The sequence below is a fragment of the Lissotriton vulgaris genome, chromosome 11, assembly GCF_964263255.1.
Source record: "Lissotriton vulgaris chromosome 11, aLisVul1.2, whole genome shotgun sequence".
NCBI classification, from domain to species: Eukaryota; Metazoa; Chordata; class Amphibia; order Caudata; family Salamandridae; genus Lissotriton; species Lissotriton vulgaris.
The window spans coordinates 1,074,639,537-1,074,660,627 of NC_141699.1; the positions used below are offsets into that span (position 1 = coordinate 1,074,639,537).

The window sequence follows — 21,091 nt, forward strand, 5'->3', positions numbered from 1 at the left end:
ACGTAACTTAGATGGGGAATGTGAAAGTGCAGCATCACCTAAGGTATGTTTCCAATGTTGGTCGTCTTCAATGAGTCCAAGTTCTTTACACGCTGCTTGATAGGTAGGCATTAGTTGTCCGTTAACAGTTAAAAGAGTTTCAAAGCCTGTAGGTCCGCGAACATGTTGTAAAAGAATGCGTAAGTGGAAACACTCCGATTGGTTTGGGTGAATAGTGTACATTCTACCAAGAGCTGAGTCTTTTTTTACACCAGGGTGTCCTAATACTTGCTGTCCACGTTTTCGCCGTTTAAAACTTGAATTTGACCATGTATAGTATTGTGGTACTTCTTGGTATAGCAATGTTTTTGCAAAATTGTCTGTGGCACACAATTGGAAGAAGGCAGTAAGCGTTGTGTGCGTTGGGTTGTGTGCTACATGTAGAATGTTCTTGTCATTGAAATAGACTCTTTGACCATTTTCAAGATGCACAGCTAGATGTGTGACAGTGGGATGGCGTTCATGAATGTGAAACTCTAGAATACGCCACACTGCTTCGGAAGTGCTAATATACCGTCCATTTAGATATGTGTCTATTTCATTGTGTTTGTTTTCAATAGCAGCAGTTGCTTGATCCGAGCCTTTGTTAATATATTTGCAAATATATTTGATAGCTTTAACAGATTGGCAGTATTCAATATTAATGTGAGCATTGAAAGTGCGACAGAGTATTGGGGAATATGGAACAACCCACTGATTATTGACAGTGACTTCCTGTCCTCTGACTGTCATTGTGATAGTATGTCCACCATGTTCGGTGTCCTTCTACGATAAATGGGGTAGCCGTTAACCCCAGTTTCGGTCTCATTAATGAGAGGGCGTGGGTATTTTTTGGTGCAAATCCCGTTTTTCATACATGGTGAAAGAATGTTGTGTTCTCCACAAGGACCGTGTATCATGTTTTTTTTGACAATAAGAAATAGTTTTGGATCGTTAATAGGATCAGGCAGCTCTGCCGAGATAATGAGATCAACGTCATCTGCATTAATTTTTGGTTCAAGCCACAATAGTATGTGTACATGAGGTAGTCCTCTCTTTTGCCATTCAATAGTAAATACGTAAGCTTTAGCAGATCCAAAGATACTCTGTTGTGTTAACAGTTTCATTAGTGTTTTAACTTTTAAATTGAAGACCCGTGCAACTATGTCATGTCTATCGCATGGTTTTTGTTTTGGGAAGAGTTGATCTTTAATTTCTTGCCAGTCTGGATTGCATGTGAAAGTAATGAATAAGTCTGGTCTGCCGTAGTGCCTGACGTATGTCATAGCATCTTGTGTTTTTTCGTGCATGTACCTTGGTGATCCAGTGAAGGTAGCTGGTAAAATAACGTGCTGTCCAATGTCTTGAGCTTGTACATTGTGATCTTGATTCACAGCATCTTTTAAATTGATGTAGTTGTCTACACGTAGTTGTTTTTGATTGTGCCTGATAAAGTGTAGTCTTTCTGTGATCATTTTGGCCATCATATCTACAATGTATTGATTGAAGAGATTGCGGAACCAATGCAAGGTATTGAAAGTTGTATTTCTAACCATAAGAGTATAGGCATAGTACTGCATGCATGTAACAGTTTTGTTTGTTGCAGAGTTTCTTTGTGGTATATTGAGACAATAACCATCTTCACCTTTAGGGAATAGGATGGGGTATTGTAAAGGATCATAGGATCTGTGCAATTCAGATACTTTGCGCAATACTCCCTCTCGGGTATGTAATACAATGTCGCGTGGTCCCTTGTCCTCGTTGACTAAAAGAACTGCAACTTCATCGGTAGTTGGTGCATTATATCTTCCGGCATGTGTATTTGGTGGCCGTTTATCAGCATGTATAATAATGAGCAAATCTTCCTCTTGTGAATTCATTTCATAGTTGTACTTTAGTGAACGAATGTATGTGTTATGATGGTGCAATGTGTCTTGTAGTACTTGTATGAGGTCTGTGTTCAAATTTGGCACCATGTGTGAGCGTGTGTCTATTTGTTGCTGTTGAGATAGGAAATATATTTGTAGGAACTGTGGTGCTTTCCCTTCCATTGGCAGCATACTTCCAATCAAGTGGTATACCTGTCCCTGTATTTTAAATGTCGGCATGAAATTTCCTTCCCGAACTTCATTTGCACCAAAGGATGTCATTTGGAATAGAGTATTATAACGGCGTGTGTTTGTTAAGAAATGATTAGAAAGTGTATGAGTGCCATCCAGTAGTTGTCTAATGAGTGGCGGTGGATCTTCAATGTTGTTTAGAATTACTTTTCCTGATGAGCAGCAAAGGCCTTTAGGCTCTGCCTTCCATTTAAGTGCATTGCAGTGAGTACAGATATTGTTCATGAGTCCAATTTGTACATGTGGATTGTTGCTGTAGTCATGAAGTGGGTTGTAGTTGAATGCAGATCTGAGAGTGTGTGGGTGTTGTACTGTATGTTCTTCTTGCTGTGATTGCATAGTTTGAGTTGTGAAACTTTGTTGTTTTTGTATGTTGTGTGTCTGCAGTGTTTGATTGGGAATGAATGTGTCAGTGTTGTCTTTGTTAGTGTTGTTAGTGTGTGTGGTCTTAGAGGTCGTTGGCTGTGGAGTACTGTTATGATGCTGTTGTGAATGTGTTGTATTTGTTGTTTGTGAAAGATATGAGGTTGATGGTGCATCGATGTTTTGTAATGTCTCCTCATTATTTGTTTGTGTAAGTCTTATACGCTTGTTTGTGTTTGCACGTTTTTTGTATGTAGTCCGTGAAAGATGTGTTTTCCTCTTCACCATATTGAAATGTATGTGTTTTAAATATTTACAAAAGAGAGAGTAATGTAAATACGTTGATGTTCACTGTTGCTTTCCCTAAATGTTTTCGCGTAGTAATGTCACAATTGTCACTTTCCCCTGATGTATCTTAACGTCTGCTTTTGTAATCTGTTGACGTGTAATGTGCTCCTTATGTTTATTGTAACTTGCACACTTGTCACAGTTTACTCCTGGCAGTTTTTGCTACCTAATGTTTTTTTTCTGGTCACAATTGTCACTTTTCCCTCATGTATCGTAAGGTGTGGTTTTGTAATCTGTTCACGTTTAATGTGCTCCTTATGTTTATTGTAACTTGCACACTTTTCACAGTTTACTCCTGTCAGTTTTTGCTACCTAATGTATTTTTTCTGGTCACAATTGTCACTTTTTTCTCATATATCGTAAGGTGTGCTTTTGTAATCTGTTCACGTGTAATGTGCTCCTTATGTTTATTGTAACCTGCACACTTGTCACGGTTTACTCCTGGCACTTTTTGCTACCTCATGTATTTTTTTGGTTCACAATTGTTAGTTTTGCCTCATGTATGTTAACGTCTGCTTTTGTAATCTGTTCACGTGTAATGTGGTCCTTATGTTTATTGTAACCTGCACACTTGTCACGGTTTACTCCTGGTAGTTTTTGCTACCTAATGTATTTTTTGTGGTCCCAATTGTCACTTGTCCCTCATGTATGTTAACGTCTGCTTTTGTAATCTGTTCACGTGTAATGTGCTCCTTATGTTTATTGTAACCTGCACGCTTATCACGGTTTACTCTCTGGCAGCTTTTGCTACCTCATGTATATTTTTTGATCACAATTGTCACTTTTCCCTCATGTAACGTAAGGTGTGCTTTTGTAATCTGTTCACGTGTAATCTGCTCCTTATGTTTATTGTAACCTGCACACTTGTTACGGTTTACTCCTGGCAGCTTTTGCTACCTCATGTATATTTTTTGATCCCAATTGTCACTTTTCCCTCATGTAACGTAAGGTGTGCTTTTGTAATCTGTTCACGTGTAATCTGCTCCTTATGTTTATTGTAACTTGCACACTTGTCACGGTTTACTCCTGGCACTTTTTGCTACCTCATGTATTTTTTGAGGTCACAATTGTCACTTTTCCCTCATGTATGTTAACGTCTGCTTTTGTAATCTGTTCATGTGTAATCTGCTCCTTATGTTTATTGTAACCTGCACACTTGTCACAGTTTTCTCCTGGCAGCTTTTGCTACCTCATGTATATTTTTTGATCACAATTGTCACTTTTCCCTCATGTATCTTAACGTCTGCTTTTGTAATCTGTTCACGTGTAATGTGGTCCTTATGTTTCTTGTAACCTGCACACTTGTCACGGTTTACTCCTGGCAATTTTTGCTACCTAATGTATTTTTTCTGGTCACAATTGTCACTTTTCCCTCATGTAACGTAAGGTGTGCTTTTGTAATCTGTTCACGTGTAATGTGCTCCTTATGTTTATTGTAACTTGCACACTTGTCACGGTTTACTCCTGGCACTTTTTGCTACCTCATGTATTTTTTGTGGTCACAATTGTCACTTTTCCCTCATGTATGTTAACGTCTGCTTTTGTAATCTGTTCACTTGTAATGTGCTCCTTATGTTTATTGTAACCTGCACACTTGTTACGGTTTACTCCTGGCAGTTTTTGCTACCTAATGTATTTTTTCTGGTCACATTTGTCACTTTTCCCTCATGTAACGTAAGGTGTGCTTTTGTAATCTGTTCACGTGTAATCTGCTCCTTATGTTTATTGTAACCTGCACACTTGTTACGGTTTACTCCTGGCAGTTTTTGCTACCTAATGTATTTTTTCTGGTCACATTTGTCACTTTTCCCTCATGTAACGTAAGGTGTGCTTTTGTAATCTGTTCACTTGTAATGTGCTCCTTATGTTTATTGTAACCTGCACACTTGTTACGGTTTACTCCTGGCAGTTTTTGCTACCTAATGTATTTTTTCTGGTCACATTTGTCACTTTTCCCTCATGTAACGTAAGGTGTGCTTTTGTAATCTGTTCACGTGTAATCTGCTCCTTATGTTTATTGTAACCTGCACACTTGTTACGTTTTACTCCTGGCAGCTTTTGCTACCTTATGTATATTTTTTGATCACAATTGTCACTTTTCCCTCATGTATCTTAACGTCTGCTTTTGTAATCTGTTCACGTGTAATGTGCTCCTTATGTTTATTGTAACCTGCACACTTGTCACGGTTTACTCCTGGCACTTTTTGCTACCTCATGTATTTTTTTGGTTCACAATTGTTAGTTTTGCCTCATGTATGTTAACGTCTGCTTTTGTAATCTGTTCACGTGTAATGTGGTCCTTATGTTTATTCTAACTTGCACACTTGTCACGGTTTACTCCTGGCACTTTTTGCTACCTCATGTATTTTTTGTGGTCACAATTGTCACTTTTCCCTCATGTATGTTAACGTCTGCTTTTGTAATCTGTTCACGTGTAATATGCTCCTTATGTTTATTGTAACCTGCACACTTGTCACGGTTTACTCCTGGCAGCTTTTGCTACCTCATGTATATTTTTTGATCACAATTGTCACTTTTCCCTCATGTATCTTAACGTGTGCTTTTGTAATCTGTTCACGTGTAATGTGCTCCTTATGTTTATTGTAACCTGCACACTTGCTATGGTTTACTCCTGGCAATTTTTGCTACCTAATGTATTTTTTCTGGTCACAATTGTCACTTTTTCCTCATGTAACGTAAGGTGTGCTTTTGTAATCTGTTCACGTGTAATGTGCTCCTTATGTTTATTGTAACTTGCACACTTGTCACGGTTTACTCCTGGCACTTTTTGCTACCTCATGTATTTTTTGTGGTCACAATTGTCACTTTTCCCTCATGTATGTTAACGTCTGCTTTTGTAATCTGTTCACGTGTAATGTGCTCCTTATGTTTATTGTAACTTGCACACTTTTCACAGTTTACTCCTGGCAGTTTTTGCTACCTAATGTATTTTTTCTGGTCACAATTGTCACTTTTCCCTCATGTATCGTAAGGTGTGTTTTAGTAATCTGTTCACGTGTAATGTGCTCCTTATGTTTGTTGTAACCTGCACACTTGTCACGGTTAAGTCATGGCACTTTTTGGTACCTCGTGTATTTTTTTGGGTCACAATTGTCAGTTTTCCCTCATGTATCTTAACGTCTGCTTTAGTAATCTGTTCACGTGTAATGTGGTACTTATATTTCTTGTAACCTGCACACTTGTCACGGTTTACTCCTGGCAGTTTTCCTAATGTATGTTTTGTGGTCACAATTGTCACTTTTCCCTCATGTATCGTAAGGCGTGCTTTTGTAATGTGTTCACATGTAATGTGCCTCTTATGTTAGAATTTTCCTTGTACTTGTGTTTAGTACCTGTTTGTAAATTGCACACATCACTTTCCCCTTGTCACACACAGTATGGTACCTCTCACATTTTGTTTATTGTTGATACTTGCACAAGTGCCACCATTGTCTGAGTATTGTTTATTATTGTGCCTGAGTGTGCCTTTTGAATTATCCCTGTACTTGTGTTAAGAACCTGTTATTAAGTTGGACACACCACTTTTCTCTTTTAATATACAGTATGCTACCTCTCACATTTATTTTTTGTTTATACTTGCACAAGTGCCACCCTTGCCTGAATATCGTTTTTGTTGTGCCTGAGTGTGCCTTTTGTGATGCTGTCACAGCATCACGTCTGTGCTTCTGTCTGTTTTGAAACTCCTGCACCATACGTTTTTGTCGAACTAAAAGCTTTAAAGCCAACTCTCTGTCATGCCAAACCCTGCCTCGAAAACACAGCGTGCATAAATGTCACATAGTTGTGTTTTTATCTGGTTGAAAGTGAATTGCAGCCGCCTGCCTCTTTAATTTGGGCACTTCAATGCACCGAGGGTCTGTTAGTCAGCTGGTTGCAATATTTATGCAATGCGAGAGGATGAGCAGGGCGGAGGTTAATAAATCCCACCAGGCGCGTGTTTTGAGGCACTATGAGGCTGCTTCCTCGCCAAGCACCACAGAAGTAGTTTCAGGCATGGCTGTCTAGTGCGCTATATAAAGACGCATTTGTCTTTCATTCTAAACTGCTGAAGTCCGTGTCATAAACTTTGCTTTTGGCACGGTCTGTGAAACATGCATATGGTGTTTAAATGCGGTATCTGAAACGAAGTTCACTTTGCTTTTGGGGCGCTCTGTGAAACACGCATATGCTGGTAAAATGCGGTATGTGAAATGAAGTGCTCTTTGAATACGGGTGTGCGCTATCTCAAGAAGTCATTTGGAATGTCCACGCTGTGTAAAGACGCATAAATCAATCCTCCTCGCGTTGAACAAACGGAGCCTTGTTTACTGCCTGCCCCCTTTATAAAGTGTTTGCTCAATGGTTACAGAGTTTGTATTTGTTTTATTCTAAGTTGTGTGTGTGTTTCATTATCAGTGTTGTGATTGGTGAATAATGTTATTAACCCAGCCCCCTGTGTGACGTCATTCTGGAAGGTACTCCCGCTTTAGCCTTCGAGTGTAATGCATTGCAATTTAAATATGGTGTTGCAGTACATGAAGCCGGCAATTATAAATATGGGTCAGCGCTATATGAAGACGTCTTTTGGTAATGTCTGCGCTATTTTTAAATGCATAATGCAATCCTTAATTGCGTTTTTGTGATAGCACTCGTTTTTTAAATGTCGTGTCAAATCTGGTGGATGTACATGTCCGATCTCGATCTAGTGTTTGGTTTTAAATTATGTGAAAGCGCATTTGCGCTCTAAGTGTGCAATGTAAGAGGCGCTCAATGTGTGCAATATATGGAGCGCTCTATGTGTGCAATTTAAACTTGCCCTCTTTGCCTGTGACCACATATTTTGTTTTTTGACGCCCACAGCCACATTCTTACACGCGACCACGCCCCCAAGGAACTACTTTTTACACTTTTGGGTTTTTTTGTTTTAGAATATATATGGTGTACACATCTATAGCCTATGTCCTTCTGCTATATCTCCCCTTTCAAATGGTGTATTGGGTGTAGTGATTGGTGCATTACTTTTGAAGTTTACCTGGCTCAAAGTTTTGGGTTCTCTCTTTATAATAGTAGTATAGATGGAAAGCTCAATTGGCTTTGTCAATGTCTGATCTTTCCTGGCTGCCAGCCCATCCACGTTCATTCTGTTAGGCTTTCAAAATATGAATTTTAGAGTTTGTGTGTTCTTCCTACTCTAATCCCAGGGATAGAGCACAATTTGGGGTAGTAGCTCACTATGAAATACATTTCAGATAAATAAATTATAGAGTTATATTAACATCATCATCTAGTTTTATTTTGACATCAAGTGTCATTAAAGCAATAAAAAAACACTTTTAAAAACAAATACACAGTTGTTTTATCGTTTCGAAAATGCACTAAACAGTGATATGATACTAGACCCTCCAAATATTCGGCTGCCCCATCGGAATAGATTACAGTTACCTAGGGCCAGATGTAGCAAAATCAGAAATACAGACTCTTAATTACCGAATTTTACCGATTCGGTAATTAAGAGTAGGTATTTCTAATGTAGGTACCAATTCGGTAAATTTTACAGAATCGGTAAAAATCGGTATTTACCGATTCGGTAAATACCGAATCGGTATTTGCTATTGAATCCTATGGGCCTTGAAGCCCATAGGATTCAATATCAAATACCGATTCGGTAAATACCGAATTTTGCAAGGGTGCAGGGGGTGTCACTTTGACACCCTCTGGCACCCCTGTTTTAGGCTTGTGTGCCATGTGGCACACATACATGCCCTAAGGGCATGTATGTGTGCCAACATGGCACAGGTGTACATGCACAGATGTGCATGTACACCTGAATCGGTATTTTACCATGCAATTGTATTGCATGGTAAAACACCGATTTTCAAAGCCCTGTGTCAATGTTAAAATTGGCACCTACATACCAAACATGCATTTTCGGTAATTTTACCGACCGGTATATTTACATAATCGGTAATTTATACAGAATCGGTAATTTTACAGATTCTGTAATTTTACCGAATCGGTAAAATTACTGATTCGGTAAAATTACCGAAAATGTATGTTTTTTATCCCCCTACATCTCCATGGCCATTTACCAGTTGGTAACGGCCGAATTTGGCTGTTACAGGCCGGTAAATGGCCAAAATCTCCCACCTACATCTGGCCCCTAGTTCCGCCATTTGAAGAGTTAAAATGATCATAGCAGTAAAAACATACAAACAATGCAATACGAGGAATAAAAGAGAATCATTGTTCCATGTTATTTTAGGAGGAGTCCGGCAACGGGATGCCAACCCCCTGGGCCTTGTAAAAAGATCCAACCCTCCACGAATAAAAACATATGAAGTTAAAAAAAGGGGAGGAGAAAAGTGCATGTGCACAGCATATACTTGTAGGGCTAATAGAGCAAGCCGTAGGATCCTATACTATTTAAGTATCAGCTTGTTCCAGAGATTTTAAAAGCAATGCGCTAGAGAAATGGTATAATGTATGGCCTGTCCAGGCGCCCTCTTGCGTCCTCGTTTAGGCTGCGTTTACCTGTTCCACCATTCTTTAAAAAAAAAAAATACACACACACACATATATATATATATATTCACTGAAAAAAACCATAGGTTATAGACCATATATAGTTAGGAATTTGCATTTACAAAACCTTGAAAATTCACTGAAAAAACCATTGGTTATAGACCATATATAGTTAGGGATTAGCATTTACAAAACCTTATTTTACTCGCATAAAACCATTGAAATTCGCATATATAGTTAGTTGCGCTAACTATATATCGCGCACCCGCAATCCACTGCTGATGATGTCACATATTACATCATTCATGACATGGTCAGTGACATCACTGATGACATCAATCTCAATTTTTTTTTCTTTTTTCCTTTTGCCCTGCGGGGCACTTTAATATCCCCCTCATCATTCCTAGGGGGTCAGGAGGGGTCTACCTTGCCCCCTTTCCTTCATTTCCCCCTTCGTTTTTCACCACAAGATGGCGGCCGCTCCGGACTGTTTACAAAGTTGACAGCCAATCAGCTTCTCCTCAGACTCCCGTTACGCTGCTGGTTAGCTGCCCAGTTAGCTGCCCGGTTCGCGTACTGGGACGTGCCTCTACGGGGAAAAATCGCAATTTTTTTTTTTTTTTTGCCCCGCGGGGCACTTTAATATCCCCCTCATCAATCCTAGGGGGTCAGGAGGGGTCTACCTTGCCCCCTTTCCTTCATTTCCCCCTTCGTTTTTCTCAACCCCTTGTCTCTCGATCCTAACGAGAGACAAGACGGCGGCTGCTCCGGACTGTTTACAATGCCTCTACGACGAAAAATCGCAAATTTTTTTTTTTTTGACCCCGCGGGACACTTTAATATCCCCCTCATCAATCCTAGGGGGTCAGAAGGGGTCTACCTTGCCCCCTTTCCTTTATTTCCCCCTTCGTTTTGGCCTCCTCTTGTCTCTCGATCCTACCGAGAGACAAAATGGTGGCCGCTACGGACTGTTTAGAATGTTGACAGACACCGGAGAGCCAATCAGCTTTGCTTCGCAAAGCTCCGTTACGCGAAAAGTACGCGAACTGGTGCGCTATCCAGGACGCTGTCACAGATATATACATTTTTTAAAACGTTAATTTCTCAAAATCCACTGGAGCACATATATTGAGACCCAGCAAAGGCACATCGGGCTAACAGTCCCTACAATTTTGCCAAGTTTCGTGCAAATCCATTCAGCCGTTCGAGCTAAAAGTGAGGCCAAACGCCCTATGGAAATTGACATGGAAAAACGCGTTTTGGGACCCCCCTTTTTTCTCGGCCCCCCTTGACGAAACCCCCCCAAATTTTCAAGGGCTGCTCAGAAACGAAATGTGCCATTTTCCTGAAAATTTCAGCCGATTCCGTCCACAAACGCCAAAGTTATTAGACATAGAATTTTCAAAAGTCCCATAGGAAAAAAATCCTAACTATATATACCTACTGGCTATCGCCAGTAGGTAATATATATATATATATATATATGCACGAAAATTCGCCAATGACTAAAGCAGCCGCTTCAGCCCAACACTCCAGAAATTACGAAAGAACAGACCCAATTCTTGGTGCTTAATCAAGGTGATTTATTGCCAGCAAGCCTGCCGCCGCCATTACGCATTTCACCTTTACAAAGCTTGATCACATGGCCATATATATATAAGTTGTTAACAATGAAAACATACAATAATACAATAAAAAGGGAAATTAAATGAACCACGGTCCTAAGAATACGTAAGGCTACCTGAATATCCCGTGTTCCCAGTTGCTGGCACAGTGCTTTTAGCCATTTAGCCTTCAGGCAAGTCGGGCAGGCAAACAGGACATGGACAACACTTTCAACTGTCGCCTCGCAGCAAGGGCAATTCTTTGGGGTTTGGTTAAGCAAGTGCCTTTTCGTTGTGAACTCACAAACAGGAAGTGTGCCGAGCATCCTGTCCCGTGGAGCCTGAATAACATCTGAAAAAGGCTCAAGGCATCTAGGGCCTCATTTATGAGGCTGTGTGTCACTTTTACGCCGCCGGTGTGTCACTTTTTGTGACACACCAGTGGCGTAAAAAATGCACCTTGTTGCGCCATATTTACAAAGTGACGCATCTAGGTAGATGCGTCACTTTGTAAACCCCTGCGCCCCATTATACCTGCGCCAGGTATAATGTATGCAAGGGGGGGCGTATTGACGCAAGGAAGGGTCGTAGAAGTGACGCTGTGAAATCTATGAGATTTCACTGCGTCACTTTTAGGACGCCGTTGTGTCAAAATCTTGCGCCTGCCTCACAGCAGGCATAAGACTGACGCAGACCCTTTCACATGGAGCTTGCCCCATGTGAAAGGACGCATTGCTGGAGTTGTGTCACTTTTGTGACACACTCCAGCAATGCGTCACTTTTGCGCTTACCGATACGCCAGAAATACTGACGTACCTATAACTCCCTGCGACATGATGTATCATACATTAAATATGATGCATCAGGAATGTTGCAAGGAGTGCGCACTGAGAAGTGACACATCGCTGCTTTCACGCAGCGATGGGTCATTTCTCATAAATGAGGCCCCTAGTTTATTTGTGGAGATAACATTCACTAATTAGTCTGCCTAGGTTCGAATTGCATGATTCTTGGTGGTCACCCATGCCCAGTAGCGGTGTTTTAGCTCATCTTTCGTAGGTAGCTCTTGCCCATCCCAATGTGCTTTAAAATCTAGGGCTAAGATCGCTTTCCTGATGTAGGAGATCTAGCCAATTTTATGGCTGGTATCTAATCGTATCACCTCAGTAGGAGCCTTGGCGTATGGAAGAAGCTCTGGTGTTTGCCTAATGTGGACCCAGAAGGGAAGGGGACGCAGCCTCGCTATATCACCTATATCACCAATGGACCGCCTGCCCATGTCAAGCATTAGAGAAGTGAGGGGGATGGATAAGGGCAGCATTACAAAATCTCTGACAAACGTATGTTCAGGTCTACAAAGATCATGAGCCTTATCCAGTCCCCATAGAGTTATATGCCCTTTAACTATGCTTTTGAACCTTAATGTGAATAAGAGACCGAGGTGCAGATTTATGTCGGACTTGCGCCACGTTTAAGCCGCCGTTAAGTCACGCAACCGCGGTGTAAACGTGGCGCATCCCTGCGACCCAATACAATGTGACGCATCTAGGCAGATGCGTCACGTTGTAAAGCCCTGCGCCACATGTGGGCATTCTGGCTCAGGGTGGGCGTTCCGTGGCAGGTGCGCCTCGTAAAAGTGCTTGTGTGAAATCTACAAGATTTCACGCAGGCACTTTTAGGCCAATGCTACATCAAAACCCTGCACCTGCTTGAAGCAGGCGTAAGGCTTGTCACAGCATTAGACAGATAGGGCCCCCCAGAGCATTGCTGGAGCTGCGTCACGCTTGTGACGCAACTCCAGCAATGCGCTGCCTTTACAGCACATAAGCGTCACGCATCTGTGCCGTTTTTGCCCCATGGTGCGCCACATTGTAAATGCGGCGCACCATGGGTGGCGTGGCTGTGGCGCACAATAACTGGCACATCCCTGGGGATGGGCCAGTTATTGTAAATCTGCCCCTTATACTTCTATGAAGTTATACCACTGCTCGGGGTTTCAAGTTATTGTGCACCTTTTGTGTGATACTTGGATCCTTTTATTAAACCTACATCTGCTTCAGTGTAAGTCCGATATACCTCGATACCCTCTAGGAGTCAAATCCTAAAAAGGAGCTCCGTGTTATTCAAGTGGGATAGCAGTAGCATTTGGTTCCATAGGTTCCAGGGACAAGAGTCAACCATTTTCAAAAGGATTCACAAGTTATCCCCAAATTCCTCAGGCCGGCAGAGAACGGGCCTCAAAGTAATGTTTGAGATTTGCCTCCAAATGAAAGAAGCGGAATTAAGTGCAAGCTTTATAATGAATTTTTATTTAACAAAGTTATTAACTTCTCCAAATAATTATTTATTCATGATTTAGAATTACCAAATGCACATAATAAATATAAAATTAAATAATAATGACATAGATAGTAATATCATACAATCAGTGATACATCACAGTACAATCAATTTCATAATCTGAAGAAGCTGAATTATGTCAGAACGTCAATACAGGTTAAAAAATCATTTAAAAAAGTTAAAAACTTGAGGGGAAATGAATAACTGTACGGCTTTTGCTATCGTTCAAACTTGATGATTTAAGAAGATGGGGTCTCGTAAGTGTGACGATATAACAGCAGAGCGGTGCAAATAAAAAGGATATCATATGTTTCAAATCCTGGACACCATTGTTACACAAATGGCATATGTTTGACGATCTATGCCTTTTAGAGGTTGAAACTTGAAATATTTATATCAACGTCCAGAAATGCCTGACCCCATGGTTCATGTTCCAGGTCAAATATTGTTGCATTTTGTTTCAAGATAAATTCCTTACTATCTCAAATCTTTCCTTTTTACCCCAAACATCGATGTCCAGCTGAAGTGTTAAGTTAGAAGAGGTCAGTATGAGATGAGATTTTAACTGGATTACAGACATGGATGATACATGACCATGATCTAAGTCACACAAGCTAAAGGTGTATTTGAAATTACTGGAAAACATAGATTTTTCTTTTTTCATTAGTCAAATCTCTTTACACATATGGTTCCTTAGTGAGCTTGAATCGCTTATATGTTGACCTCATCGCACCACTCAACGAATGAGCTCTTTAACCCAAATTCAAGTCTTAAGACAAGATCAGCTGTCTGGGTATTAAAGCCACAAAGATTCCCTAAGATTTGTCCTTTGGTTTTGTCTAAGAAAACCCATTTTGCTACATCGATTAATTCCACTGCATACAATAAAGTGGCCCGAATTCTGGATTGGAATAGACAGAGAAGACGGAAAAAATATTTCAGCCCTGACACTTTATAAAGCGCATTGAACCTCACCGCGCATCATTCTACACCCCCTCCCGCCAGCTACGCTCTTCCAACCAAGCCCTTGCTGCTGTCCCTCGCATTAACAAATCCACCATGGGAGGAAGATCCTTCTCATACCTGGCAGCTAAAACCTGGAACTCACTTCCCATTCACCTCCGCCTCACTCAGAACCATCTAGCGTTCAGAAAGCTACTTAAAACCTGGATATTCAACAAGTAATTCCCCACCCTTCCTCAAGCGCCTTGAGACCCTCTGGGTATATAGCGCGCTATATAAATTACCGACTTGACTTGACTTGAACCCCTTAGCCTGAAATTTAGACTTACAAATGCTGTTGAAAATCTCTTCCGAAATAAAGTGCTGCATAACATTTTGCCCAAAAATATATCAGATTTCACAATCTCCAATTTATTTATACCAAGATACCAGGAGTAATTTGAGTGGTTACATGGACTTTTGCTCTGGAAACATAAAGCTTCACTTTTGAAAATGTGGATTTTCAAAAAGTGGGACCCGGATTCCTTCAAATGAGCACCGAGACAGCTATTTAATCCCTTAGGTGTTAGATCAAGAATGATATCATCCACTTATAACAGGCAGAACACTGAGTGAAGACTAATACTGGTTAATAATAATTTGTGACATCACCACAGAGAGGTACCTGTACCTCCTAGCGGGACCTGACACCAGATAGAGAAGTGCAAGGCAATAATTAGGTGTAATAAGATCCCAGGCATGCCCAGTTCATACAACCTTTTCTACAGGGTAGGGCGATCAACTTCATCAAACGCTGTATGAAAGTGGCAACGACAGGGGACCCTCCAACAGTCATTAAGCTGCAGGGCTAGAATATTATCCATGGTGCCAGTATTTTACCTGTGTGGTATTATGATTCCTAATTAACCCAGGACTGAAGTTGGTCCAGTAGGCACTTAGTACAGACCTTACTCATGGCATCTAACATTGCAATTTGTTGACAGTTACTGAGTGCCCTGAATGTGAGGGCAAATGAGATGAAGAAACATGGTTTGAAGGGTTCCTTACATCCAAGCAGACGGGTAGGTCCTCCTGTTTGATCAACTTTTAGATATTATCACTGGACGCGCATTCTACCTTTTGGAAGAAAGAGAAAAGAGCGTTCCAGTCTTTCAATGCTTTCAGGTGTGTGGGCTTATTCCAAATTGGAATACATTGTTCTCCTTTTACATGCCCTTAAAGGAATCATTCTTTCTGTGCAAAGTTTCCTTATTGTAATCTTGTTTGCTCCTAAAAAGGCTCAAGAGGAATTCCACCCAAATAAAGTGTAGGAGAAGGTGAGAGGTTAAGGTAGTGCATGGATAAGAGACATTATTATAAGAGAGGCTGACATGTCAAGGGAATATAAGCAGATTGGGGAGAGAGACAGTGTTAGATGTGGATGGAAGAGGGCAGAACAATCAAGGTAGAATAAGAGGAAGACAGTAAGAATGAGAAAGGAGCGGTGAGTTGGATCTTAGATGGGCAGAAACAGCAAGAGAGAGTGAAAGGCTGGGTGAGAAATAGAAAGTAGCTTGGGGATGTAGAGGTCGATGTAACTGGAGCAGAATCAGCAGGTAAGGTAAGGCAAGAATGGGAAGGAGGAAGGGGAGAGTATTATTTAACATGCAGAATCAGTGAAAGAAGAAAAAAGGAAAGAATGAAAAGTGATAGGTGGAGTGAGAATAGTAGAACCAGCAGAAAAGTTAAAAGGATGGGAGGATATTTGAGCCTGGAAGGGTAGAACAGGGAAGGGAGGCATGGATGCACAACGGATAGGACCAGCAATAGAGGGTGAGAGGCTGGGTGGAAATATGAGAGGTAAAGACAATTGAGGAAAGATGGGTAAAAGAGTGTCAGAATCAGAGAATGAAGGCAAGATGCTTGGGGAGAAATGAGAGATGAAGAGCGGATAATGCAGACATGAACGGAACATAGGAGTGCCTGAACCAGAAAGACTAGGAAACAGACTAGGCAAGAGATGAGGTTAGAAGTACAGCATGGAGTGAAGAGCTGGATGTAAGTGGGCAGAATCAGCAAAAAAAGTAAGAGGCTCCAAAAGTTGTCTTTGAACCAGTGTTTGCTGCTAAGACAGTTGAACCTTGTGCTGAAGTTTGCAATTCCCTATCTCTTCATTTTGCATTTAAAACATTTGAAAAGAATGTCTTATTTCTGCGAAGCATGTGTCCTTCTTCACAAAGGCTTGTGGTCTTGAAACATCTTCGATGTGCCTGCGGAATTTCAACCTGCTCTCTGTGTATCTATTACTCCTCTTGACCTTTCTATTCAATCTCACTCCCAGTGAGACACTTTCCTGTCCATGTCCTGACCAGGGAGGGAGAAATCGTAGCTCCTGTCCTGATTCTACCTTTAGAATTTCTACCTATGTAAAAAAGTAAACACAATGAAATCAGTTTGTTCCTCTGCTCCAAAAACCCTTCAGCAGATTTACAAAACTTCTTAGAATCTCCTGACATCTCTTTGCTGCCTTTTTCTCAAAAATCCCAAAGCATTTCAATGTAATAGGAAAAAGACAAAAATATGTCATGAAAACTGCACAGAGTGAACTATAGTAATTCCCTCTTCTTTTGTTGCTGTACTATATTATTTTTCTCTTTAGTCACTGGCTCCCATTATAGCTTTTGGCAGTCATTTTTACTTGGCCTCACATTGTTGTCCTTTTTTAGCCATCTCTTCTGTATATCTTCAAGTTAGTTCACCTTTTTGCATCTGTTAAAAAGAGTTTGAGAGAAATTGCTGTGTTTAGGCACTCCATGTGCAGGTGTGGGACAGCCTCTGAAATCTTGTAATGTGGAAGACCTGGAAGGGTTGTTACAGTTCACGCCCGACCTGATACAACGTGCTTGGTTTCGCCCGAACTAGTGTTTCATAAATAAACAGACGGGCGGCATGAAGACAGTCCCGTGCCAGATCCTGACTTGAGTGTGCATGCCATTTACTATAGCTTTGCATGCAGCCTGCACAGTGATGCAGCCATAACACATTTATATACGACAGGGCAATAATGTCATTCCAATCATGTCCAAACAATGTACACATTACAACGACAATGCGACATATAAAAAAATTATTCGAATCAGGTAATGACAAAACAAACAAAAACAACAATTTCTTTAGATATCAATATTGAGTGATATGTAAAAAACATATACACAAAACATACACAGGTCCTACAACACCCTAAACAATCAAATAGAAGGTGTCTAGGACAAACATTGGGAATATTTCACAAATCCTACAGTGGGGGTGAACAAAGTTGTATTGTATACCTCAATAAGGAAAAGAACCAATATGAAACTCCTCAATGTTTGGTGGAATGCCAAACGGTTTCACGGGGAGAGGTTGGGGGGCGATACAGTGAACAAGCCACACCAAAAGCTGGGCCGGCCACCTCTGTGCACCTTGGCTCTACCCAGCATCACAACGCATAATGACCAGTTGTTCACCATCTCATTGGGACCATGACTCCTGTTGGCTGCTGTACTGTGTGGAGCAATTGTCCAGCCTCTGGTTCTCCATGGCAACAGGTCAGCCCAAAGGCTGAACAGGGGAGCATGGCAGCCAAGCAGGAATGTGCACGGTGTAGGGGTTCCTCTGGGGATGAGGCAGCAAGGTGACCTGGCGGTCGTAAAAGCCAAATGAGGGATTGACATGGGAGCAGGAATGAGAGGTGTGGCATGACGGCCTGCGGTCTGCCCTTCTTCTCTCTCTTCCACAATGCAGCGACACTTGTCTCCAATGGGCGTGAACACAATTTCTAATGTGTGGTCTGCAGGTTAAAGACTTCTCTTACTATATGTCAGATGATTAGAGACATTAAAACAGTCAGACTTAATATCTAATATTTGGGAAACATTTGACAAAATGGTATAGATCAACTTTAACATATATACCATTAGGGCTTAAAAATTATTATTTTGTAATTACTTTTTTAGTGAATGCGAGAACATTTTCTGATTACAAGGTAAGCATTTTATAAACCGTGAAGACTGGAATTGTGGCAGGAAAATAGTTTTGATGTGCGACTACTATTGTAAGGGACACTTGAAATCTAGCGGGGCACAACACATATCTCATATGGTCGAGGCAACAGTGTACCCCTCTCAATGTAGACATTCTTAGCCCCCTCGGGTAGCCTGAGGTTGTAGGTACGTAGAAGGCTGGTGAAGAAGATGAAGATTTCAGTCATGGCCAACTGCTCCCCGATACATCCACGAGGTCCTGCAAAAGGAAAACAAGAGGGTGGGTGTCATGTATTTGAAACAATGTTTTTACCCCATTATTTTATTGCAATATCTTTGTTGTAGACACCGATTCACATTATCCGGCAGAATGAGTATATTATTATGTACTGCAATATATTTCAAGACCATAGAGGATTCTTCTTCCGACATAAAGAGTTTTTATCTGAAGTAGTATGCTTAAGTAACACCTGTGCTGCAAAATAGGAACACATCTATTTTTATGTTTACAGTTAAATCATCGTCATCACAAGGGAAACTTAGTGGAAAAGAGAATGGGTGCCACACCACCATCTGCAATACACAGATGGAAAATAAGTTTGTCATGTCATTCAGTAGTCAGGAGTGAACTAAACCAGCTCAAACTGTAATTCAGCTTCAAGGGTTTAGTAGGTAAATTTAAGACAAACGAACATGTACCCAAATAATTTGAGCTGCCACCCCCATCTGTGAGTCAATTTTGTGGGCTTTCCCAGGTAGAAGGGCCAGACAGGCTTGGTTTGAGCTTTACAGAGTCCATCTCCAGCGAGATCTAAGTGGTAGCCACAGTTGGTGCTCAACTCTGATAGGTTCAAGGTGACAGACTCTAGTGGACTGGGCTCAAAACTGCTGAAGCAGACAGCTAGGCACCTAGACCATTCTTTGACAGATGTAGACTATAATTTGAAGGTTAGAAAGCAAATGGAAGTATATTTCCCAAACAGTTTCTATTTAGTTGCAAATGGCACAGAGCAAAAGTAGATTTGATTGCTCTAAGATTAATTTTATTATCTATAAATGGGAGGAAGGGGCTCCAGGCAGGGTAGTGCAGCCTTTTTTTCTTTGCTTTCCATGACTTCTTCTTTGCTGGTGATAGCATTTTATGGACCATGTGTGTGTGTGTGTGTGTATCTCATAGGCTGCCAATTTACTCTTTGCTCTGCGTGCCTCCTTCTTTTCTGGTCATGGGGTGATGGCTATTTTGTGGAGCTAGTGCGTGTGTGTGTCAGTGACATCCATGTTGTCTTTCTTCCCCATGCCTCCTCCTTTTCTTGCCTTGTGGCCATGGCCAACCGCCACCCCATAGGAGCCCATGGGCCTTGGAGGAACACCAAGTATGTATTACCTATTCAATTTTTCAAATGCAATGCCGAACATATGCAGGACCCTCTCCTAGGCAGGAAGAGGCTGGGAGGAGGATCATCGCAGAATAAAATTCACTCTCCCTAACAAAACCAAAGCAGATGTCTCTCAGCGCTGCAGTGACTGCTCTCATGGCTGAGAGTAGTGAATCAAAAATCGAGTTGTCCCAGCAGCAAACCAAACCTTCATCACAGGAAACTCAGTAGCAACCATGGTCTGCTACACCTGATCTTCCAGAGATAGGAGCAGAGCAGGAAGTTAAGCTTGCTGCTGAGTAAGATGTTATTATGACTGCTCTTTCATTAGGCACATCAGCTTCATGATCCCCTGCAAGGAAATTAAGGAGCAATTGCCCATATTGCCCGAGCTCTCTTCTGATGATCTTGATATGGATTGTAACGCCACCGAGACCCGTCACAAGAGACAAGGGAAAACAGAGGTTCGGGAAAGCCATGGAAGTGAGTAATTTGATGAAACAGTGATTGATCGTTTGTCATCGATAGTGGTACAGAGCAAGTACAGATCACCTCCATTAATATTTTGAGTCATGTAGTACCACCAAAACTCTTCTTCCATCTTTTCAAGAGCCCAGGGCCGAACCCCTAAAGCAACAACCACCACTGCCACTGCAGTTACTCCCCACCTAACAGAAAAGTGAACAGAACTGCCTAGTTCTACCTTAGCAAGTTCTTCAGGCATTGGCTCCACATGAAATCCATCCCACAGTTTGGGACCTCTTTGTACTTAAGCAGCACCAAGAAATCAAAATGCAAACATGTAGGAAAAGTAGCTTGAAAAGAAAGGTCATAGTGGCAGAAGAGAAGTTGAACTGATAAAAGGAGGCAGTGGTGCGGAAAAATATGGTCTCATTCGAAGCAGCTCTATGACTATTGTTCATGTTGCACATTCATCACCCACAGACACCTCAGCATGACACAAAGAAAAGAGGGATTCAGTCACCCTAAAGTGACCAAGCAGCTTACCTGCTACCCATAAGTCACTTGTGGAGGCAGCATCACAAAGAAAACATTAATAACAACCACCATACAATTTATGTTCATCAAGGAGTCATTGTACCACCAACCCCAGACCCATACCCAGCACCAAAATAATCTCTATTTATCCAATGGGAAGCTGGCCAAAATGTCAGCAATTGACTTCCTGACTTTTTCTTTGACAGAACTAGAGGGATCTCTGGCATTTCTGTAGACCCTCTATGCAAAATAGAAGGTTCCAAATGAGATCTATATTTCCAATTTGGCTGTACGAATGCTGTAACATCAAATGCTGGAATTGGTTGGCAAAGCAAGGAAGTAAAATACTATTCAGTCTATTCAACCCACTAAAGACATGTGGACTAGTGGTCAAACCACCAACTGCATTTTCATCACTTCACAATGGGACTCCTTTA

At 41.3% G+C, this 21,091-nt stretch overlaps 1 protein-coding gene across 1 annotated transcript in view; it reads right to left on the bottom strand.

Moving 5' to 3' along the window:
* Nucleotides 1-17,432: 17,432 nt before the first annotated feature.
* The window catches only part of LOC147684137 (cytochrome P450 2J2-like), a 99,310-nt gene continuing 95,651 nt past the window's right edge, over nt 17,433-21,091 (bottom strand). Inside the window, exon 9 of the mRNA XM_086944528.1 lies at nt 17,433-18,538. Within this exon, the coding sequence (XP_086800654.1) occupies nt 18,369-18,538 (170 nt within the window). The 3' untranslated portion in view covers nt 17,433-18,368. The remainder of the gene's footprint in view (nt 18,539-21,091) is intronic.